General features: G+C 43.4%; 1 protein-coding gene across 1 annotated transcript in view; it reads left to right on the top strand.

The window, feature by feature from the left end:
- Positions 1–25641, top strand: part of DLK2 (delta like non-canonical Notch ligand 2) — a 38039-nt gene that overhangs the window by 10207 nt on the left and 2191 nt on the right. Inside the window, exons 2-5 of the mRNA XM_033935865.1 lie at positions 1028–1126; positions 4060–4123; positions 8967–9097; positions 17331–17475. Of these exons, the coding sequence (XP_033791756.1) occupies positions 1054–1126; positions 4060–4123; positions 8967–9097; positions 17331–17475 (413 nt within the window). The 5' untranslated portion in view covers positions 1028–1053. The remainder of the gene's footprint in view (positions 1–1027; positions 1127–4059; positions 4124–8966; positions 9098–17330; positions 17476–25641) is intronic.

Here is a 25641-nt window from a genome sequence, read left to right as displayed (position 1 = left end):
AAATAACATATTATTCCATAACAAGAAAAATACAAATTGTTAATAGTAAAACTAAGGTTGGGATAGTATAAAACTATTATTTATTACTATTAGATAACAGAAGTCCGCTTCCTTGATTAACTCAGGCCCAAAAAAGTTAATTCAATACTGCTATTGTCCATGGACACATACTTAAGTTGTTTTTTCAGTTCCCACAATATCCATTGTGTTTACTATTACACTTCGTATTCGCTGTGATAGGGGATTAACAGAACCGCAAATACAGAAAAACCGCAAATAACTTTTTCATATGTTATTCGCTGTTTTCTATTAAAAACCATCGTGAATATGGTGAAACCGTGAATAACATGGCGGGAGACCTGGCCTGTTCCTGAAGGAGAGGCAAAACACGGTGAAGAAAGTGCTGGGAATCAGCGATTTTTCTCTGTAAACGCTTGGAATCAGCGAATTTGCTATGCAAGCTGATGTAATTGGGGGGGAGGAGTCAGCAAGCTAAAAACCGCAAATAATCGAAATCGCGAATGCTGAAACCACGAATATGGAGGGAGAAGTGTATTAGTTTGCTCCGTATATTTGTTTATTATTTGAGTCAATCATTGTTTATCGATTATTAATTTTTTTTATCATAAATTGTAATGTATTTGTACATTTATGTATCTTTATATAGGCCTCTGATTCAGGCACTTCACCAAAACACAGTCCGTGTTGGGTCCTCAATTGTCTGCTTCCACACACCTTCTTGTGCCCATTGTGCTTCTTTTGATGTCTTCATTTGCTGTGCTGTTGATTCCTTCTGTCTTGATGAAGTGCTCGGGCATGGGCTGACATGTGCAGGATTTCTTGTCTCTGCTCTGCCTTGAGTTGTGTATATGCACTGGGCGTGGGGACTTGGAGAGGTGGTGCTGTGCATTCTGCTCTCATGCTGGGTTGGGGGAGTGTCGCTCTTTTGTGAGGTATGGACTGTTGTCTCTGCTTGGTCAATGAGTTGGGGAGAATGTTGACTCTCATCTGTGCTCTCTCCTCCCAGGTGTCTTCAGTAGGACCGTCCTGACCATGCTCAGGTCTCTCTATCTGCAGACCCTCTTCTTGCTTTGGAGTCTCATGGCCCAGCAGCATCCTGCCCAAGGTAAGGCTCTGTGAACAAATGCCAGTTGAGTTTGACACCCTCTCATCCCATAGTCTAGGACTGATGGTGAAGTAGAGGGCAGTCACCTTAAGAGAAAGGAAACTGCTGATCCATGCCAGTCTTTGGCATTGCTGGAAATTGTGGCTTTCATATGGAGGACAACTTGTAAATCCCCTCGGAATCTTTCCAGCTATATCTCCTCTGTTGTTAAAATTAAAAAAAAAAAAAAAAGTGTATCTTCACTGGAAAATGTCCAGTCAAATCTTTTGTAATCCGCCTTGAACTGCAAGGTATAGGCGGAATAGAAATCCGTAATGTAATGTAATGTAACATTAAAAATACTGTATCTAAGGAAGGTGAGGCATAGCTCTGCAAAGCTTGGTAATAGGGTGGTGGAAAACAGTGACAGAGGGATGAACACAGAGGATCTCTAATCAGAAAATAATGGGTATATACTGAAGGAACTAAGGCCAGTACTGGGCTGGAGAGGGCTTCTATAGCTGGGATGGTTAAGATGGGCTGCAGTGAGCTTTGACAGACTCCAGTAGATAGAACCTAAGCACACTACCGGGCAGGGCTCTGGGTTTCTGGCCCAGAAATATCAAAGAAAAAGGACCATTTAGATTAAATGATTAGTTTATGGAGCATGTATGGTTGGGTAGACTGGATGGACCATTCGGGTCTTTAGCTGCCGTCATTTACTATGCTATTATGTTAGACCAGTGTTTTACTCCAGTCTAAAAGCAAAGTAAACTGTGCTGGACAGTCTGAGATATTGGTCCTGAACCCCAGGCAGTGCATGGGCACCCAGTGCCCCTGAGTCTAAAGTAGTATGTTGGCTCCCAGTGGCCCTGGGCCTTTGGGGTGCTCTGAGCATCTGTGGGTCCTGGGCATTGGGTGGGCTTCCATCAGTCATTGGCCCCCAAATAGCAGGTGAGTTCCTAAAGGCTCAGGGCTCTTAGTGCTTGGAACTCAAGCAGTGAGCAGACCCCCATCAACCCTAGGCTCCAGATAAAGGTTGTCTCTTAGCAGCCCCAAGGAGCATGTGGACTCCCACCAGTCCTGGATCTTTGGTGGACTCTGGGCAATAGGTGAGCTCCTAGTAATCCTGGCCTCTGAGCAATGAGTGGACTCTTTGCAATTCTGGGCCTTGAGCAATGGGTGGGCTCCCATGGACCCTGGCCTCAAGCGGTGAGTGGGCTCCCAGCAGCCCTTGGCAACATACCAAGGCTTGGTTCGTAACTTGTGGATTTAAATATGTTGCTCCTGGGATTGGTGCACTTGGACTCCTGACCATAAGCAACCCTGCCTGCGGATCCTCTTGCCAGACACAGAGGATCTGGGAGTGCTGCCGTGGTGACACTCACAGCTCTGGCAGGGTGCTGAATAAGGCCATGGAATGGTGGGTTGGTTTCTTCAATGATTCTGGCTGTCAGCTTTCATGACTTATAGAAAAAAAAAATTTAATTGGGGGAGGGAGGGAAGGTGCTCAGCTGATCAGCTGCTCCAATGAGTCCTGTCTGCTCAGCTGATTGCAGATTCCCCTGCCAACTTAGCTGACTGTGGCTCTGGAGCCACGATCATCTGGGTAGAGGGAGAGCAGCGACTACCAGCAGGAGGAAGGAGTGGTGACATCAGCCTGCAGGAACTGCTGGACCTGCTCAGAAGAGCTGTGCCTACCGATTTGCTCTTCTGAGCAGTTGCCAAGCAGAGTTCCTTACCCCTTTTAATCGAGCTACTCCACATAAATGGCATGCATTTAATGTACATGCCACCTATTGTAGTGTATACTTATGAAGGGAATTTTAAAAATTAAAGTAAAATTTTGGAATCTCTTCGGGGCCCACCCGGAATCTCGCAGTGGCACACAGTTTGAAGGCATAAATGCTAGCATTCTATAACCCATGTGCATAACTTCCTGACATACCCCTTGACCCACCCATGCCCCTTCCAGATCCACACACCCCATTGGAGTTGCGCAATCTGGAATTTGCGTGTGCAACTTATGGAATACTGACCCAGGGCAGTTACATTCGTAACTTCCAATTAGCATCAATTAACACCAATTATAGCCAATAATTAGTTGCTAAGGTCAAGTAGCATTTAATTAATATATTAAGTGGCACACTAGTCAGAAATTTGGGTGCACAACTTTCTAGATTTAGGGGGATACTTTGTACCTATTTTCATAAAGAAAGTAAATGTACACTTTGAAAATTGATGAAGGAAAATATCCTGCAGACACTTACACCTCCCTTTCCCAGCACATATAAATACATTCTTTGGAAAATACAAAAATATATATGGGCTTCCATTCTCACCCTAATTCCTAGGGTATGCATCAGAGGGAAGGCTTCCAGGGCAGCCGCTGGCAGCGTCCAGGCACTGCTGCTGGTGACCTGAAGGAAAATGGAAATGCTCCAGGTTTGGATGGGGTGGGAAGGGAGAGGCTGCATGGGTTGGGGTGGGGATGGGAAGGGAGAGAAAGAGAGAGGCTGCATAGGATGGGGAGGGGATGGGAAGGGAGGGAAATAGAGAGACTGCACAGGCTGGGGAGGGAGTGGGAAGGGAGGGGAAAGAGAGAGACTTCACAGGATGGGGAGAGGATGGGAAGGGAGAGAAAGAGAGGCTGTTGCACAGGCTGGGGAAGGGTGGTGAGAAGGGAGCAACAGAAATACCTGCCCACTTTAGGCTCAGGCCCACCCAAAATTGGCTGTCTAGGTATACCACTGATTCCTAATCCCCTCCACACACACATTCAACCCCTCCATTGTATGTGGTTAAAAGGTCAGGCTTAGGAGAACCTGGTGCTTATTGCAACATGCCTTCAGGCTGGTAAATCTATCCAAAGGAGTAGCTCTGAAAATCGCCCTCTATGTTAAATTTTGCTCTTTCTGTCTGTAATTGTGTTTCCTCGCCTCTCTCACTTACAGCTGATGAATGCAGTGACCATTGTAATCTTGCCCATGGCTCCTGCGATCAACACAGGAAGTGCAGGTAACGTACACAGTGGGCAGAACCCAGGCAGATTAGCAGGAAGTGGGAATGCATGCAAAGGAAGCAGCTCATGGCCCATACTTATTTATTTATTTAATTCATTTTCTATCCCGTCCTCCCCAAAGAGCTCAGAACGGGTTACAGGTTAAACATACATAATATACAATTTACAGGTTACAATATGCCATAGTTACAGTGCAGTTTTTCAATGCAAGTTTTTATCCTAACGCAATACATACCGATGGTCTAGTACCAATATACATTTCTTTATTTATATGGCTATCCATCCCATTTTTATTACTCGCCCTTTCCACAGATATCAAAGCAACTTACACACACATACTATAGACAATTTAATACAGTTAAATGATCCTTTTGTTTTGGTGTCTTCCAGGAAAAGGGCTCCGGAGTCACCTTCAGGTTTGAGGGACTAAAATGTGGGAGAGAGTAATTTTCTCTCTGCCTGGAAATCAGCCATGTGAGCTTTCTGGTGTACTGTAGGGTATCTGTTCAAAAACTTCAGACCCAATATAATTCAGTAACAGAACCTTTATCTTGGTGTGGCTTTCTTATAAAACTGAAGTTCAAATGTACACAACAAAACTTACGTACCGCTGAAGTTGTTCAAAGCAAAGGACTCATGTGTGAATAACAATGAGCATATTTTAAGAAATGTTCATGACGATATTAACCCAGCCGGTGCAAGGCTGACTGGTAAAACCCTAAGGTGTCGTCTATCCCCTGTACTTGTGTAAGTGAATATTAATGTGTTGCATAATGGTTTGCTGAGTGGTCATGGAACGTGGCTTTTGACCAGATTAGAAAGGAGGGGTTGAAAAAGATTCTGAGTCTTGTACACAGACATGAGAGCAGGAAGGAAGCAGCTTTTTTGTTACCTTGTGTAATCACTCTAATGCAGTGGTCTCAAACTCGTGGCCCGGGGGCCACATGCGGCCCGCCAGGTCCTATTTTGAGGCCCTCAGTATGTTTATCATAATCACAAAAGTAAAATAAAATAGTTTCTTGATTATATGTCTTTTTAGCTATAAATTACAATATTATTATTAAGACTTAGCCAAAAGGAAAGATTTAGAAACTATATGCAAACCTCATATATTTAGAACCTCATATATTTAGAAACCTCATGCAAAATTGTCATTTCTTTAATAAGACATTAACTATTTTTTTCTGAGGCCCTCCAAGTACCTACAAATCCAAAATGTGACCCTGCAAAGGGTTTGAGTTTGAGACCACTGCTCTAATGTCTGTTCTGTCTGTGCTCTGAAAATGGTTTATTGTTTATTGAAAGCTTCCATACAGTGGCATAGTAAGGGTAGGAGACACCCCCCTTCACCCTCGCACCCTCCTCTCCATACCCCCACTCCTTACACACGCTCCCCATTCCACACTTGTGCTCTCCTTTCCCCCGTACCTCTAAATCTTCGCCAGTGAGAGTGGCTTCGGCAGGGTGCTCCTCGCACCAGCGTTGGATTTCCCTCTGACATCACACCCTCGCCCCGTGACCCGGAAGTGATTCAGAGGGGAACCAGGCTGGCGCAAGCAACAGGCAGAAGTTGCTTGCGCTAGCGAAGATATTACAGAGGTAGGGGGTGGGAGGAAGGGATGGCGTGAGCATGAGGGGGCAGTGCAGAAAGGTGCCAGCGCCCCCACCGACTCAGTGCCTGGGGCGGTCCACACCCTCGCACCTCCCCCCCTCTTACTACGCCACTGCTTCTATACCACTACTAATGACTGGGGAGTCAATTCAGAGCAGTTTACATGAGCTTCTGTAATGATGTTGCAACACATGAGCTTCTGTAATGGTGGTACAAAACAGAGTACAAGCAGTCCCCAGGTTGAGAACGAGTTATGTTTTTAAAGTGGTTCTTAAGTCAGGTTTGTATGTAACTCAGAACTTGTAGATTTTAAGGTTCTTGCTGCTTCCCTCTGCTCCCAACTGTCCCTACCAGGGTTCCCTCTGAGTAGGGTTACCAAACATCCGGATTTCCCCAGGCATATCCTCCTTTTGGATGACTTTTCAAAACCCAGCACTTTCTCCGGGTTTTGAAAAGCTGTGTCGGGCAGGGAGGGTTAGGGCTGCTGCTCGCGCCGGGAACGTTAAAGAGGTACCGGGGAAGGGAAAGGGTGTGGCCGCGCGTGGCAGGAGGCGGCAGGGAAGGAGCAGATGGGGGTGGGGTGGGGGTGGAGCAGAGAAGAGGGCAGGAGTGGAGCACCACTGCCCCAGGGGCCTCTCACCCTCACTGCGCTACTGGGCAAGAGGGCACTCCAGGACCGATTTGGGAACCACTGGTGTAGGTCATGGGTGTTGGCAGGGTATCATTTCTGAGCAGGAGTCTGCTTCAGTCCAGTTTTTTTCTGTTTTTGGATCTAGGTTTCAGGTTTATTTAAAATTTGATAGTATCACCTATAAAATCTCTAGGCGATGTACATAATAAAACATCATCATTATTTTACGGCTTAAAAATTAAATCAACTCAGACAAAGACTAACTTGATGCAAAAGGAAAAATAGGGAGAGAACTGCATTGGTTATAGGAAAGTTGACATGTAGGGGAAGGTCCAATGGGGATGAAGGGAAAAATAGGCACTTATCCTTTAAGATAACATAAGATAAAGAAAGAGTCGTCAAATAGATTTGGACTCTTCAAAAGCATCTTTATGTCTGAGAAAAGAGGGCGTAGAGTTCCATAATTGAGAGGCATATACTGTGAACATTTCGTTGCGTCTGAACGTCCCCCACTTCTCACTATTATCCATAATCACACCTTGACCCAACCCTCAAATACCACTCCTACTTGCAACCAGCCTGGGGGGGGGGGGAGGTGCTGTGGTGTGGGTTCTTGGGCATCTCATTATTGAGCAAACTCTTTGACTATGTTGAGGGAGGGGTCGTTTCTGTTGGATTGAACTCCCCCATTCGTTTTGAAAAGCCGGCTCCTGCGCTTCCACTTGCACGAGAGCAGATACTAACACTCGTTCCCTCCTCCTCTTTTGTTCTACTTATATCACCTTAATCTTTTCTCCAACTCCTTCTAATCACAAACACATTGTAAATCATCCTTAAACATACAATGCATCCTCCTTAAACAAATAACCAGTCAAACACAATTTTAATGATTACCTGGTAGACGCTAGGCATGATGACACATGAAAGGATGCCGTGTGTCGGCATACATCATGCTAGCAGAGGCTTTGGGCAACAAGGCACTCTGGGAAATTGAGGCAAACAAAGAACAGCATTCAATAGCTTTATTTGAATTGTCTCTTTAAATTTCCTGGGCCCGTGTGTGTATGTGTTAGTGGTGGCAGTGGGTATCAGGTCTGGGCATGCTGTGTGGATTGTCATCACTGCCCAGTGGTTCTTGCTTCGACCAGGAATTTATTATGGTCATCAAACATTACCAGTGAGTTACCTAGCTGGCAACACATACATCAAAAATTTCTTCCCTTAAACCTAAAAGTCTTCTACTCTAATTTTATCAGTCCAGAGACAGAGAAAGAGACCAGTGGGAAAGCTCTTAAAGATAACATAGATGTTATGCCTAGGGTTACCAGATTTTACTGTTGTAAAATTTGGATCCATGGCCCCACCCCCAGGCCCACCCAGTTCCACCCAGCCCAGCCCCATTCCACCCAAGTCAAGCCCCATTCTGCCCCAGCCCCGCCTCCCTCAACCTGTTCTCATGCTCGGAGCCACACTGGGAGGGCAAACGCCCTCCCATTGCGGTCCTGAACTGGAAGATTTTCAAAACCCGAACAAAGTACAGTGATGTCTTGGAATCTGAACTTAATCCGTTCCAGGACCCTGTTCGAGTTCCAAAGTGTTCGAGTTCCAAGACAGTTTTTCCCATTATAGAAACTGGATTAATCCGTTCCTGGGTCCCACAAACTCAAATTTTAACAGGAAATACACTGGATTTTAAGGTAAAATATTAACAAATATTCCAAAGCAGCATTTAGATTCTGGGGCAGAAACACACACATACAATGTGCAGGGCATTCGGATTCCAAAGCAGAGTTTGGATTCTGGGGCAAAAGTTTGGATTCCAAAGCGTTCGAGTTCTGGGGCGTTCGGATTCCGAGGTACCACTGTACTGGGTTTTGAAAAGCCATCCGAACTCCCAGACATGCCCTCAAAAGGAGGACATGTCTGGGGAAATCCAGACTTCTGGTAACCCTATACATAATTAATCAATTTCTTCTCTTCCAATGTCACCTAATAAATCACAAGATTACAATAGCAAATATGATTAAATAGGTTTGTTTTTTTTCAAATACCTACGAATAGATCACAAAAATGCAGTAACCAACAGCTGAGTTTTTAACCGTTTCTTAAACTGAAACCGATTTACACACAGTCACAATTGGCCTACCAGAGCATTCCACATTTTAACCCCAGCAACGCAGAAAGTCATCGCTCTAGTGTCTGCATAATTTTGCTTCTTTGTCTGTGGCAACTTCAATACAAGGCCAAGTCTTTAAATCTGCTCTTCTGAGCTTTAGCTGGCTAGGACCAATGCTCTGCTGAGACTCCGTCTCTGCATGCAAAGTTCATAAGCTTAGGGAAATCCACTGTGTTTTTCCTAAGATTAGCAGCATAAAATCTGTTTTACCACTTGGGATCTTGCTAGGTACTTGGGACCTGGGTTGGCCACTGTTGGAAACAAGATACTGGGCTTGATGGACCTTTGGTCTGTCCCAGTATGGCAATTCTTATGTTCTTAAGAGAGTTAGGGCCTATATGGAAGAGCCCCAGGAGGATAGGGGAGTTGATATCACTATATAAACAAATACATGTGTGGCTATTGTGCATTCCTTTGCAGGTGTGACCCAGGCTGGGAAGGGCAGTACTGTGAGAGGTGTGTCCGCATGCCTGGATGTGTGCACGGCTCATGCCATCAACCCTGGCAATGTATGTGTGACAGTGGATGGGCTGGAAAGTTCTGTGATAAAGGTAAGTGTGCAACACTGCAATCAATTTTGGTAGGCCACTGGGTTCAGTGATAGTGATATGTACTACTACATATGAAGGTCTGGTTCAACTTCTAGATTCAGCTTTGGCTCTTCAGGCTGGTCAGGAGCCAGGGGTATAGCTACAGGTGGGCCTGGGCCCACCCAATGTGGGTTCGGGCCCACCCAGCAACAGTGCTTACCTGTAGCTGGCACAGGGGAAAGGTGTAAGGACATGCATCTCCTTCTCTCCTTCTGTAGCGAGATTTTTTTTTTTTTAACAGACCTGCGGCAGTGATTCCTATTCACTGTCCATGGATGATCCCAAAACCTTCCATCTGCCGTGTCCGACCTCTCTCTTACTCTACTTCATATTTTCACTGGACGAGACGCGGCAGACGGAAGGCTTCGGGGTCAGCCACGGGCAGCGAATAGGAATCGCTGCCACTATTTTGTTCAAGAAAAAAAACTCATTACGGAGAGAGGAAGATGCAAGTCTTCTCCTCATGTCAGGTGGGCATCACTGCTGGGAGCCTTTGGAGAAGCTCATTAAGGTGGAATGTGGACAATGGGAGGGAGGAAGGGTTTGTTGGGCACAGGGAGGGACAAGAAAGAGAGAGAGATGCTGCAGGGGGGACAAGAGAGGGAGAGATCCTGCATGGGGGAGAAGGGCAATAGAGGGAGTTATGCTGCATGGGAGAGAGAGAGGGGCAAAAGAGGGAGAGATGCTGCATGGAAGAGAGAGAGGGACAAGAGAGGGAGAAATGTTGGGCATGGCAATGGAGGGGACAGAAGGAGAGATGCTGCATGGGGAAAGGAGGTGAGATGTTGGATTTAGGGTGCAAGGAAGAGGGGAAGAGAGAGGGAGAGGTGTTGGATATGGCAGTGGAGGAGACAGAGAGATGTTGATCAATAGGAGAGATACAAGGAAGGAGAGGGGAGAAAGTAGAAAATATTGGAAATCCAGGAAGGGGTGGGGAAGAAGAGATTGAAAGAGAGATGCTGGACAACGGGAGGGAGGGAAAAGAGAGAGAGAGAGAGAAATCTTGGACCATTAGGGAAGGGGGCAGGATGGAAGAGAAAAGTGACAGGAAGATGCTGGGGGTGGAGTGAAAGGAATAGGGAGATATCAGGCTATTAGGGAGGGGAGAAAGAAGGAGGAGAGTGGAGGGGGAAGATGCTGAGAATGGAATGATGTCTGAGAGGCTGGGAGAGGAATGAGAGGAGGATGGTGATTAAAGGGAATGGTAGAGCTAATAGGTGAGAATAGGAGATAGAAAAGGTAGCTGAAAAGTATAAAGAAGAAAAGTGAGAAAGAGTAAAATTTGAGTGAACGGAGAGGTAGTAAAGAAAAAAGGAGAGGAAAGACCAATATATCAGGGTCAGATATAGTGAGGGAACAGTACAAGACAGTGGAAAGGAGAAAAGACAAATGGACAGCAGCTGCTTGAAGAAGAATTAGCAGAGAAAAGACAGGAAAGCAGAAAAGAGAAATTGAAACCAACATGATAGAAAAATAAAATGTCCAGACAACAAGGGTTGAAAAAAGCATTTTATTTTTAATGTATTACCTTTGGGAAATGCACATAGCTGAATTCTTTGTTTTGTGTTCACTAGAAAAGAAAATGCATTTTCCTTTTTATTTCTCCACATGCTACTTAGCATCTTGGGATTCCCAGTTTAATTTTTGTCAACCTATTTTTATCTCTAATTTGTGATCCCTTGTTCTGTATTTGATGAGAATATGCCACTGCGATTGCAATGCCAAGTGGAGAGATCAGAGGAAATCCGGGAGGTCCCCTGACCTTTATTTTCTAACCTGGGCTCTAGCATTTCTACCACCAGCCCTGACCCTTGCTTTAATTGGTGAGGATCCCTAAGCATCACCAACTTTTGACCTTCTCCAAAGGTGAGCAGAACTCTGTTCTACCAGACTCTGCATTCAGCGGCATCATCCTTGAGCCACCAATAACTAAGCGTGCATGGGGTGTTGGCATCGGGTAAGGTTGCCAGATTATATGATTGTAAAATCTGGACACCCTAGATCCGCCCCCCAGGCCCACCCATCTCCGCCCCCAGTCCTGCTCTAGCTCCATCCCCGCTGCCTGCTTTGGTCGAGCAGGAGGCAATCCATGCATGCATGGGTGCCACGCGATGACGTTCTGCGTGCGTGGGACATCCTCGCGTGGCACCTACGCATGCGCGGATTGCCTCCTGCCTGATGCGATTGAGAAGAGGCTTTTCAAAACCCGGACAAAGTGCCGGGTTTTGAAAAGCCGTCTGGACCCCTGGACATGTCCTGAAAAGGAGGACATGTCCGGGGAAATCAAGGCCTCTTGAACGTTTCTGCTGTCTGCCACGTTTGGTAAAAGAGAGCTCTGGCTGCCTTTGGAGGAAGTCTTCAGGAGAGTGGGGGATGGGGGGAGGCTGAGAGAAAATGTTGTGCCCACCCACTTTGAGCTCAGGCCCACCTAATATTGGCTGTCTTCAGGAGAGTGGGGGGAGGGCGGAGGCTGAGAGAAAATGTTGTGCCCACCCACTTTGAGCTCAGGCCCACCTAATATTGGCTGTCTTCAGGAGAGTGGGGGGAGGGCGGAGGCTGAGAGAAAATGTTGTGCCCACCCACTTTGAGCTCAGGCCCACCTAATATTGGCTGTCTTCAGGAGAGTGGGGGGAGGGCGGAGGCTGAGAGAAAATGTTGTGCCCACCCACTTTGAGCTCAGGCCCACCTAATATTGGCTGTCTTCAGGAGAGTGGGGGGAGGACGGAGGCTGAGAGAAAATGTTGTGCCCACCCACTTTGAGCTCAGGCCCACCTAATATTGGCTGTCTTCAGGAGAGTGAGGGGAGGGCGGAGGCTGAGAGAAAATGTTGTACCCACCCACTTTGAGCTCAGGCCCACTTAAAATTGGCTGTCTTCAGGAGAGTGAGGGGAGGGCGGAGGCTGAGAGGAAAAACTGTGCCCACCCACTTTGAGCTCAGGCTATGCCACTGATCAGGCCTGGTGACCCTGTAGACACAGCTCAAACAGCCCCTGAAGGAGTCCCAGCCACTGTAAAAGAGAACCGACCAATGGCCAGACTCAGGATACACAGGAACTGGGCTCTGGAGAGCCCTGTAGTCTGTAGCATCCGTTTGAGGACTCTCACCATGATAGCTGGGCTAGATGAGAGAGAACAGTAAGCAAAGAATTAAAATGCTAGGTACCATAGTTGTAAATGAAGATTCATTGCACCACAGACCGGTGTTTCTCAACTCAGTCCTCTTGCCAGTCCCCTTGCCAGTCAGGTTTTCAGGATGTCCACAATGAATGTGCATGAAAAAATTTTGCAGTGTATGCAAATCAAGTTTATGCATATTCATTGTGGATATCCTGAAAACCTGACTAGAAAGGGGTTACTCCAGGACCGAGCTGAGAAACGCTGCCATAGACCATTAAAAGCTATTCCAATTGAGATAGAGGCCCCAGAAGTCCGAGAGGCAGGTGCTAGGCCAAAATACTTTCAAGTTTTTCCCTATGACTGTATTAGCACTTAGAAGGGGGCCGTTATAAGCCTAAGCAGAGCCCTTCAGCTAATCCAAAACACTTCCATCAAAATCATCACCAACTCTAAGAAATAGGATCATGTTACCTCTTTACTTCAAAATGCCCACTGGCTTCCCATTCCTCATAGGATTACTTTCAAAATCGCTTTACTCACGTTCAAAACACATAAATCCAGAGAACCAGCTTTTATTGACACATTGCTCATCCCTCACGCTCCCTCTAGAGCAGTGGTCTCAAACTCAAACCCTTTGCAGGGCCATATTTTGGGTTTGTAGGTACTTGGAGGGCCTCAGAAAAACTAGTTAATGTCTTAGCAAAGAAATGACAATTTTGCACGAGGTAAAACTCTTTATAATTATAAATCTTTCCTTTCGGCTGAATCTTAATAATAATATTGTCATTTATAGCTAAAGAGACATAGGATCAAGAAACTGTTTTAATTTACTTTTGTGCTTATGATAAACGTACCCAGGGCCTCAAAATAGGACCTGGCGGGCCGCAAGTTTGAGACCACTGATCTAGAGTTCTCCCATCTTCCTCCTAAAATTTACTCTTCGAACCCCACTCTTAAGACATTCTGCACTCGCCGTACAACTCCTTTTGCAGTTACTGCTCCCCTTATCTGGAACTCTTTACCCTCTTATATTAGGGAGGAAACCAACTTAGATCAATTTAAAGGAACTCTTAAATGTTTCCTTTTCAGAGAGGCCTTTGAGCACTGGCATTGCTTTTCCTTACTTGTATCTGTACAGGCAGCCCCGAACGAAACTCCTCTCCCTCCCTCCCTCCTATTTTGTCATAGTTTATTTAAAATTTGATTGCACGCCTATCTAAAATTCTAGGTGAAAGTACAATATTGATAAAAATAAGGGGTACAATAGTTTAAAACACAAATATCTTCAGACTAAAGACAAACTATACAGATTAGACATGGAAAGGAGGAAGGAACTACAATAAAGTTAAGAAAAGAAACACTCCTCCCTCGTGGTGGTTACGGCCGGAACATAGCCGCGAATATGGAGAAACCGCAAAATAACTTTCTCATAGGTTATTCGCAGTTTTCTGTTAAAAACCCTCGAGAATATGATAAAACCGCAATAATATACAGCAAATACACAGTAAACAACAAGCACATAATAGAAAAACATACCATGAGTTCATATTACAACCCCCCAACCCCATAGAGGCCATTCCCAAAAACATTTAACCACCAAATCCCCCGTCTACCCACCCCCCTACTTTCCCCCCTTCAGATCAACACAGTGTCAGGACTAAGGAGACCTTTTAAAGAGCATCCAAAATGTCCCCTAATTTATGCTAAGTAGAACTATGGGAAGTATAGGTATAGCGACGTTTAGCCACCACCAACTCCATCTTTCCCAAGGATAACAGACGGTTAAGCCATTCTGCATGAGTTGACGCTGGCAAAGATTTAAAGAGGTATGGGAGATGCGAGTGGGGGGGGGGCAGAGAGGTGCTGGTGCCCCCATTAACACGGCGACCAGGGTGGTCTGCCCACCTCTCACTACACCACTGGTTACAACAAGCAGCATTTGCTCAAATGTATCAGACAAAAGAGTAGCTGCCACTGTGGACCTCCATGTAACATCGATCATTTGACCAAAAGTTTAGTTTGCTGTAGGATCCTATTCCAGGTATACTTCTCTTTCCATATTTGCGGGAGTTAGGGGCAGGGTGGGAGGGCCTAGGCCGAGTTCCCAGCTTGCATTAAAAGGTTTTGTTTAGCCACATCCAAAGAACTGATTTTTTTTTTGCACAGAAGACTGGGAATTCAAGGCTATGATTTTGACCTTGACTTGGGCACATAGTAAGCTAGAGGCTATTACTTTATAACACTTGACTTTCTCCTTTTGCTTCAGCCAATGTTACCTTGTTAAACAGAGTACTACAGTGCTAGCACCTGGATCCTTCAAAGTCATTTTAAACCTTTTAATATTCAACTTTTTTGAAGGTAGTTTTGTAAAATTTATAAAAAAAAAAATAGAACTAGTTTCAAGTTTCAAGTTTATTAGGTGACTTGATTAATCGCTTAATCAAATTTCTAAGCGATGTACACATTAAAATTTACATTTGTTAGGGGACAATACAATACATACAAATACTTAAATAAGACTAAATTGCACTCAGTTTAACATATTCTAAACATTGGGTAAGGAGGGATGAAATACAATTCATAAAGTAAAGAAGAAACATTAAGGGAAAATACAAAAGGGTAATAAATAACAAAGGTATAATAAAGTAAAGTGGAGTAATAAGATAATAAAATTAGGTTGCAAAGGCATCTTTAAAAAGGAAAGTTTTTAAGTTACTTTTAAATTTCCCAAATTCCTTCTCCTCCCTTAAAGAAATAGGGAGGGCATTCCAAGTCTGTGGTGCTGTACATGAAAAAATAAATTGTCGTCTCGTGTTAATAATTTTCAGTGAGGGAATAGACAGTAAATTTTGTTCGTTAGATCTTAAAATTCTCCTTGCAGAATATGGAATAAGTAACTTAAATAAAAATGCAGGGGTCATATTATATAGGGTTTTAAAGATGATTATACACAGTTTATAAGTAATTCTGTGAATAACTGGGAGCCAGTGAGCATTTTTGAGAAGTGGTGTTACATGGTCAAATTTTTTGGACTTGGTTATTAGTTTAATTGATGCATTTTCTATAATTTGTAGACGTTTTATTTCATGTAAAGCAACTCCTTTAAATAGAGAATTGCAGTAGTCGATTTTAGACATCACCAAATAGTGAATCAGTATATTAAGTGCTTTGGGACATAGAAATTTAGAGATGGAGCGAATTTTACGTAACCTATAAAAGGTAGTTTTCACAATGTTATTAATGTGGTCATGGAAATTAAGCTTATTATCGAAGATTACCCCTAAAATTTTAATATTTTTGACTGATTGTAGGGGAATGTTTTGAATTGAAATAGGAGTAACAAGAGGGAAACTATCCTTCCAAGGAAAAAGCTAAACTTCTAAACTAAACTTCTGGGCAAATGATTGGTATTACACAATATCATATGTTTTGGAGGATTCACAGACATTTATTTGACATAACTGTAATTTGCATGCTGTTCCTTCACTGTCAAATTCAAAATAAAATATACCCCCTGGAATATGCGCACCCCTTCCCTCCTATGTCTTCCATAGCCAGAAGAGTGGGACAAGAGATCTAATCAAAGACAGAGTTCTGTAGATCATGCCAGTGTAGATTTTAGATTTTAATTACTCACATTTTCCAAACCTGGTGAGTTGCATATTCAGGTACAGGAGTTAGGTTGTGAGTAGAGCATGACATGAGGACAAATTTTTCCCCGTCACATCCCCGCGAGTTCTTTTCCTGTCCCTGCCCCATTCCTGCAAGCTTCATTCTCATCTCCACAAGCCTCAGACACTTTAAAATCCTAAGTAGCAACATTCTAGAGCTCAGACTGTGATGTCATAATGTCTCATTCCACCAATGCCTCAGCTCCGTCCTCATCTGCACAAGCCTCAAACACTTTAAACTCATAAGTAGCAACATTCTAGAGCTCAGATTGTGATGTCATAATGCCTCATTCCACCAATGCCTAAGCTCCGTCCTCATCTTGAACAAGCCTCAAACACTTTAAAAACATAAGTGTTCGAGGTTTGTGCAGTTAAGGCAGAGCTTATAGGAATGGAGCAGGGACAGCGACAAAACTCGCGGGGAAGGGACGGGGAAATTGAGCTCCTGCAGGGATGGGGACAAATTTGTCCCCGTGTCATTCTCTAGCTGTGAGCCCAGTTGTACAAGGAAATAAGTTATAACTGAGGCAATGGAGGGTAAAGCGTCACAAGAAGTTGGTGGAAGAAGTGGGATTTTAATCTGCTTCTCAAATGAACGAGCAGCTTCTCCATTTCCCTTCTCCAAGATAATCCCCAGAGTCTCCTCGCATCCTCTGCATGTCTATAACTTTGTTATCTTTTTCACGAAGTGCTATCAGTCCCCACCCCCTTTCCTTCCAACTCTATTCAGACATTTATCCTATTCATCTCCTTTACAGCAACAACATCCAAACTTGCTCCGCCAACGCTACCTCCAAGGCTTTATTACCTAGAAGAATACAAGTAATGTAATTGTAATGTAATTTATTTCTTATATACCGCTACATCCGTTAGGTTCTAAGCGGTTTACAGAAAATATACATTAAGATTAGAAATAAGAAAGGTACTTGAAAAATTCCCTTACTGTCCCGAAGGCTCACAATCTAACTAAAGTACCTGGAGGGTAATAGAGAAGTGAAAAGTAGAGTTAGAGGAAAAATAAAAATAAAATAAACATTTTAACAAGACAGCATTGATCTAAATACTTTGGAAGGTAGAAGAGAGGAGAGAAAGGAATAGAAGCAGAAGGGGGAGCCGTTGAACAGTAGAATTCTGGAGAAATTTAAATGATAGAAATAGAATAAAACAAAGACAAAAGGCAAAACAATAGATAAGATTAAAGATAAATCATAAGCTGGAAAGAAAAATAAAATAAAACTTTGTCTTCAATCCACAGTTTCAGCGTCAGTGATGAAGTGGAGCAAGTAAGTTTAGGAGGAGCGATTGACGTTTCCAGAAAGGGCTTCTTCAGGGAAGAGACTTGGCCGACAGTATTTGTATTTGTACGCCTATGCTTACGGACTGTCCATCTCCTTCTCTGTCCACAGATATTCATATTTGTGAGCACAGTAACCCCTGCCAAAATGCAGCGACATGTGTTGATGACCCGGACGGAGAATACACCTGCCTGTGTCCAGAGGGCTTTTATGGAAGGGACTGTGAGCTGAAGTTGGGCGTATGTGAGACCGCAGGGTAAGATGGGGTTCTTTTCTGGCCTATAGTCACGTACCATATTTATTCTGTAGGTGACAGGATTGACTCACTTATATATTTTTGAGAGCCCTGTCCTTCCAGAAGGAAATGATTTTTGTCTTAGGGTAAGGGTGGGAAAGCTAAGGGGTTTCTGGGGTGACTTACACTTCATCTACATCAGTGGTCTCAAACTTGTGGCCCAGGGGCCACATGCGGCCTGCCAGGTGCTATTTTCAGGCCTTTGGTATTATAAAGAATGATTCTTTATGGAAAACTTGTGCCTTAAGTGTCCGGCGGTCGTGTTCTGGAACGTTGCCTGCCTGCCTGCTGTAACCTCACGCAAGCGCTTTCCTGCGTCTGTACGCGATTGTCCTCTCCACCTCAAAATCGCGTCTCTTGTTTCTTGCAGTTGATACTTTGATAGTTTTTCACTTTCTGCATGTTGCACTGCTTTCAGCTGTGTATAGCTTCTGTGTAATTGCTTCTGATAATTTCAGATAATCCACATTTTGGATTTGTAGGTACTTACCTCATGCAAAGTTGCCATTTCTTTAATAAGACATTAGCTATTTTTTTCTGCGGCCCTCCAAGTACCTACAAATCCAAAATGTGGCCCTGCAAAGGGTTTGAGTTTGAGACTACACATTAGAGAATGACACAGTGACAAAATTCATCACCGTTCCCGTCCCCGCGGATAACCGCGGGAAACCATCTTCATGTCATTCTTTAAGGAGAGAGGGAAGAATCAGAGTATGAATGGCCACAACTACTGACCCGCAAGCTTTGCTGTGAAGAATGCTGGTGTACAAGGACCGAGGTTGAAACAGACACTACAGAATGACAGTCTCTGGTATCCAGAGCAGATATTGTGATGTCATAATGCCTCATTCCACCAGTGCCTAAGAGCCAATCACATCAGTGATGTCACAATGGCTTCATTATCCTTGGCTCACATAAGAATCAGAGTATGAATGGCCACAACCACTGACCCGCAAGCTTTGCTCTGAAGAATGCTGGTGTAGAAGGACTGAGGTTGAAACAGACACTACAGAATGACAGTCTCTGGTATCCAGAGCAGATATTGTGATGTCATAATGCCTCATTCCACCAGTGCCTAAGAGCCAATCACATCAGTGATGTCACAATGGCTTCATTATCCTTGGCTCACATAAGAATCAGAGTATGAATGGCCACAACCACTGACCTGCAAGCTTTGCTTTGAAGAATGCTGGTGTAGAAGGACCGAGGTTGAAATAGACACTAGAAAATGACATGGGATTATTTTACGTGGTTATCCGCGGGGACGGGAACGGTGATGAATTTTGTCACCGTGTCATTCTCTACTACACATCTTTCCTAGAGGAAGGAAAAGAGAAAAGGAAACTCACTCACACTCCACCAACATGAGACCTTTTATTCTCAGAGAGAGTGTGCTCTATGGAGCTTCATATTCTAGGTAGAGGACTCTCTCTTCCTGGAGGAGGATTTCTTGGGAGACTCGCATCTCGATTATATTCCCTGCTGTGGTACTCTCTTCGTGCTTGGGTAGCACTCATGGCTTATTCACTCTTTTATAAAATCTGTTTAGGTGGCGGAGTTTTGGGAGCTTTGTATTGTATGCTCTCATAGCCCTGATGTGGTATCCTTTTCCTGTTTGAGGGTTTCGGGGCGGGGGGAGTGTGTACCTCATATGTACAGTAATGTGAAACAGTTTCCTCTCTCCTGATTTCTCCCGTTACTGTCACACTGAATAGTTTTTAATCTTTTCTTTTTTTAAAAAAATTCTTTATTCATTTTCAAAATTACATTAAATGAATATATATATTCAATCACATTAATAATAAATATATCATTTTACCTTCTTTCATTTGTACAGTACATAAATTTTTATCCCTCCCCCTTCCCACCCCTCCCTACCATATATTCCATAATCTTATAAAAAAACAAAACATATTAATAAAATATCCCTCACCCTACGCAAATTAATTGATACAGATTCCCTTGTTCTAATATTACATTTTGTTTAAACATGTAACACAGTTTTAACTCACTTAATTTATTTAAGAAACAATATTAGTCAAAACCCATGTAAAAAAGCAACTGCCACCTAAACCTCGTAGCGGGTTGTACCACCTTTAACAGCAATAACTGCGACCAAACCCTTCCTATAATTTGACATCAGTCTTTCACATCACTGTAGAGCAGAGGTCTCCAACTCAAACCCTTTGCTGGGCCACATTTTGGATTTGTAGGTACTTGGAGGGCCTCAGAAAAAATAGTTAATGTCTTATTAAAGAAATGACAATTTTGCATGAGGTAAAACTTTTTATATATATATAAATCTTTCCTTTTGGCTAAGTCTTAATAATAATATTGTAATTTATAGCTAAAGAGACATATGATCAAGAAACAGTTTTATTTTACTTTTGTGATTATGATAAACATAACGAGGGCCTCAAAATAGTACCTGGAGAGCCACATGTGGCCCCCGGGCCGCAAGTTTGAGACCACTGCTATAGAGGAATCGTAGCCCACTCTTCTTTGCAGAACTGCTTTAATTCAGACACATTTATAAAGTTTTGTGCACAAACTGCTTGTTTCAGGTTCTGCCTCAGAAACTTTTTTTTCTCCTCAGCCATTCAGTTGTAGACTTGTCTTTGTGTTTTGGATTAGAGAATGACGCGGGGCCAAATTTTTCCCCAGCCCCTCAGGAGCTCAGTTTCCCCGTCCCCCATGAGTTTTGTCCCTGCCCCGTTCCTGTAAGCCTTAATCACACCAGTCTCGAACACTTATGATTTTAAAGTGTTTGAAGCCTGTGCAGATGAGGACAGCGCTTGCAGGAACGGGCTGGAACAGAAAAAGAACTTGCAGGGACGGGAAAATGAGAAGAGCGACTAAGATGGTTAAGACACTCAATTGCATTGTAATTGAGTGTCTGGACCGTTTGCCATTCTCAATAAATACATATTTAAAAAAAAAAAAAGATGGTTAAGGGCTGGATGAGTTGCCGTACAGCGAAAGATTAGAGAAACTGGACCTCTTCTCCCTCAATCAGAGGAGATTGAGAGGGGACACGATCAAAACATTCAAAGTACTGAAGGGAATAGACTTAGTAGATAAGGACAGGTTGTTCACCCTCTCCAAGGTAGGGAGAACGAGAGGGCACTCTCCAAAATTGAAAGGGGATAGATTCCGTACGAACATAAGGAAGTTCTTCTTCACCCAGAGAGTGGTAGAAAACTGGAACGCTCTTCCAGAGTCTGTCATAGGATAAAACACCCTCCAGGGATTCAAGACAAAGTTAGACAAGTTCCTGCTGAACCAGAACGGACGCAGGTAGGGCTAGTCTCAGTTAGGGCGTTGGTCTTTGACCAGAGGGCCACCGCGTGAGCGGACTGCTGGGCACGATGGACCACTGGTCTGACCCAGCAATGGCAATTCTTATGTTCTTAGTTCCCGTGGGGACAGGGAAAAATTGTCCATCTGCATCGTCATCTCACAGACAGATGACTGGACATACTCCTTATGAATTCTGCACTGTAGTAGAAAATTCTTGATTCGTTTGGCAATTTTGCAGGTCCTGGGCCAGCAAAGCATCCCCATGCCATCCCACTATCACCACAACTTTGGATTGCCGGTATGATGCTTTTACCGTGGAACGCTATATTTGCTTTGCGCCAGACATAACGGGACCTGTATTGTTCAGAGAGTTCTGGTTTTACTCTGTGCATTGAACATTATCCTGAAAGGCTTGGGGGATCATCCGGATGTGTTTCTACAAATGTGGGACGAGCATTGTTAGTCTTGAATAGCAGTAGATTCCACCTTGTTACTCTCCCATAAACACTGATCTTAGCCAAGGCTAGAGAGAATATAAGAACCACCATCTAAAGACATAATAGATAAGCGAGCAACTCTCTAGTGACCTTCAAGACAGAGCTCGAAAAACAAGATATTTTAAAATTATATTTTTTTGAAAAAAACAAGAGATGTTTTGTGGTCAACGGGTGATAATGTTTCCGGATGTCTCTAGACAGACTCAGTTTAAAAGGAAACAGTTCCTTCAACTAAAACCTAAGGTTTTGGCAGCTGGAGCTACTTTCTTTTTGAAATTTCCATGCAAATGCCTTATTTCATATGGTAGTGATAAATATGTGTTTTATGATCCAGTCCAGTTAGAAGACTTTATTAAAGAGAAACCGTTGTTGAAAGCTTAATTTCTAATACTGATTTTACTTTTGGAGGATGATGTATAATATATAAAATGCCAGTTGCCTGTCCCTAGATAAGTAGACAGAAGGATTTGATGTTATATTTTAAAATACTGGCGACCAGCGATAATGTGGACTAGGACATGGTTGATTTATTGCCTAATAATGTTTTGTTGTTCTTTATATGGAACTAGCTGATGCCCCGGCGTTGCACGGGTATTTAATTATAGCAATAACACTGTAAATGGATTCAAATAAAGATACTTTATAGTGGTGAATGAAATTATTTTTTTACAGCTTAATAAAAAGTACAATATTCAAATTATAATGTGAAATATTTGACAAAATGAATACAATACAACTAACGCAAAACGTGATTATAAACAACATTTTTAGTTTCACCTCCTGGAGCAAGAACATATAAATTCTTGGGTGAACCCACCCTTGAGCAAGCAACATAGAGTTGTTGGCCGCGAGACCCCCAGAACATATCACCCCAGGTAGTGAGGGATCTGCATACCAAGTTTCGTTCAAATCGGTCAAGCCGTTTTTGAATTACTGTGAGAATGGCAGCTTTTTACATTTTTTCCATTGACATGAATGGGTGAAATCTGATTTTCTGTTTGTAGCTCCGCCCACATGTGCAGGTGGGCCGCAAGACCCCCAGAACATATCACCCCAGGTAGTGAGGGATCTGCATACCAAGTTTCGTTCAAATCGGTCAAGCCGTTTTTGAATTACAGTGAGAAAGGCAGCTTTTTACATTTTTTCCATTGACATGAATGGGTGAAATCTGATTTTCTGTTTGTAGCTCCGCCCACGTGTGCAGGTGGGCCGCGAGACCCCCAGAACATATCACCCCAGGTAGTGAGGGATCTGCATACCAAGTTTCGTTCAAATCGGTCAAGCCGTTTTTGAATTACTGTGAGAATGGCAGCTTTTTACATTTTTTCCATTGACATGAATGGGTGAAATCTGATTTTCTGTTTGTAGCTCCGCGCACGTGTGCAGGTGGGCCGCGAGACCCCCAGAACATATCACCCCAGGTAGTGAGGGATCTGCATACCAAGTTTCGTTCAAATCGGTCAAGCCGTTTTTGAATTACTGTGAGAATGGCAGCTTTTTACATTTTTTCCATTGACCTGAATGGGTGAAATCTGATTTTCTGTTTGTAGCTCTGCCCACGTGTGCAGGTGGGCTGCGAGACCCCCAGAACATATCACCCCAGGTAGTGAGGGATCTGCATACCAAGTTTCGTTCAAATCGGTCAAGGCGTTTTTAAATTACAGTGAGAAAGGCAGCTTTTTACATTTTTTCCATTGACATGAATGGGTGAAATCTGATTTTCTGTTTGTAGCTCCGCCCACGTGTGCAGGTGGGCCACGAGACTCCCAGAACATATCACCCCAGGTAGTGAGGGATCTGCATACCAAGTTTCGTTCAAATCGGTCAAGCCGGTTTTGAATTACAGTGAGAATGGCAGCTTTTTACATTTTTTCCATTGACATGAATGGGTGAAATCTGATTTACTGTTTGTAGCTCCGCCCACGTGTGCAGGTGGGCCGCGAGACCCCCAGAACATATCACCCCAGGTAGTGAAGGATCTGCATACCAAGTTTCGTTCAAATCGGTCAAGCCGTTTTTGAATTACTGTGAGAATGGCAGCTTTTTACATTTTTTCCATTGACATGAATGGGTGAAATCTGATTTTATGTTTGTAGCTCCGCCCATGTGTGCAGGAGGGCCGCGAGACCCCCAGAACATATCATCCCAGGTAGTGAGGGATCTGCATACCAAGTTTCGTTCAAATCGGTCAAGCCGTTTTTGCGTGATCGCGGCACATACACACACACATACATACACACATACATACCTCCGATTTTATATATATATAGATTTGTATTTTTTGTGGTCATTCATGAATATTTGTTATTAAGACATTATAACGAATAATCAAATAAATAAATAACAAGAACCACCATACTGGATCAGTCCGATGATCCATCTACCCCAGTCTCCTGATTCCAATAGCGGCCAATCCAGGTCAAAGTACCTGGCAGAAACCCTGCCAAGTTCCTTGAATGTTTTCCTGGGAAGGTCTGTGACTTTATTTTCTGTGTGGTCCACAGGATATAAATTGGAGCCATCCCAATTAAAGAAGAAAAAAATACCTCAGTTAAACAAAGCGATCACTCACTTCTATCAGTGGAATGGGCTTACTTTATTCACTGGTCAATGGAAACGCCACCACACATATTAGTATCAAAGTAAGCCCATCCTGCTGATAGAAGTGGATGTTCGCCTTGACTGAGGTCTTTTCTTCTCCACAGTTTTCTTTCATTGAGATTGCATTTACTGTGGAGGCCACAGGGTCTAAATCAGGGCAGATTTTATTATTTTCTCAATTTTCTCAATTTCTTTTTTTTCCATCATGGAGTAATTTTGGCAAGCCAGCCATTGTCCAAGTCTTCTCCATTTAAACATAATGACTCCCACTATGCTTCAGTTAAGTTTCAGAGCCTTAGAAATGGCTTTGTAAATCTTTCCAGATGGATATATTTCAACAATCCTTTTTCTCAAAGAGTTTTCCTTTAATCGTGGCATAGTATTCTTATAAAAACCTCATGGTGACTACTTCACTCTCATGCTGAGATTCACTAGCGAGGTTTAGATGCAACAGGGCAGCAGAATAAATAGGCAGCAGGCCTGCAATCAAGCCCGGCTGTGTCCAATCAGATGAATCGAATTATCAATTAAATTTGGTCTGTCGACTGAGTAACTTTTTCACATGGATGATATGGGTGGCGGTTAACTTTATTCCTTATAATAATAATTTTAAAAGCTGTGTTGAGTATTTATTCAGTTTCCCTTTATCTAAAATTAGTTATTTTTCAAAGAACAGAAACCATCTAGTGCAGGGGTCTCAAAGTCCCTCCTTGAGGGCCGCAATCCAGTCGGGTTTTCAGGATTTCCCCAATGACTATGCATGAGATCTATGTGTATGCACTGCTTTTGATGCATATTCACTGGGGAAATCCTAAAAACCCGACTGGATTGTGGTCCTTGAGGACCGACATTTGACACCCCTGCCCTAAGGGATCCCACGTGCCTGTCCCACAATTTTTTGAACTCACACACTCTTTCTCCACTACCTGTACCACGAGACTATTCCACGCATCTACCACCCTTTCTGTAAAGAAGTATTTCCTTAGATTACTCGCAGGGGTCTCATAGTCCCTCCTTGAGGGCCGCAATCCAGTTTTCAGGATTTCCCCAATGAATATGCATGAGATCTATGTGCATGCACTGCTTTCAATGCATATTAATTTACCCAACTTTTTTTTTTTTTTTAATTAACTTAAAAATTTTATATCATCGTTTATTCTATTCTTTCAAATTTTGAATGTAATTCTTGTTTTTAGTTTGAATGTAATCCACCTTGAACCGTAAGGTAATGGAAGAATAGAAATCACTAATGTAATGTAATATTCATTAGGGAAATCCTGAAAACCCGACTGGATTGCGGCCCTCAAGGAGGGACTTTGAGATCCCTGGTCTAGTGTGACATACAGTGTAGGCAATAATGGGAGAAATCAGAGAGGGGGGGGAGAGACATGCTCACATCACTGTATTCTCATAGGCCCAAGTTTTCTAAATGGCCCAATAACTTAATAATTTTAATTGGTGCTAATCGGCATGGTAACTGACCGTGTCATGTAAAACATCATTTTAAAAAATGTGGGTGCCTCCAATAAAGGGCGCCTTAATCACATCTACAGAGGCACCCAAGGCCAAAGTGGGTGTGGTTTAGACCAGAAATGACTTTAGGTGCCTCTGCAGACGAGATTCACATCAAACCCTGGCCTACATTTAATGGTAGGTGCGATTCTGCAAAACGGCACCTTAGTGCGATTGACATGCAATCGGTGGTGTTTTAAGTGGCCGCCGATGTAGG

This window comes from Geotrypetes seraphini, chromosome 3 (genome assembly GCF_902459505.1).
Source record: "Geotrypetes seraphini chromosome 3, aGeoSer1.1, whole genome shotgun sequence".
Lineage (NCBI taxonomy): Eukaryota > Metazoa > Chordata > Amphibia > Gymnophiona > Dermophiidae > Geotrypetes > Geotrypetes seraphini.
Note: the sequence above shows the minus strand (reverse complement) of the source record. Positions and strands in the feature narration are given on the sequence as shown.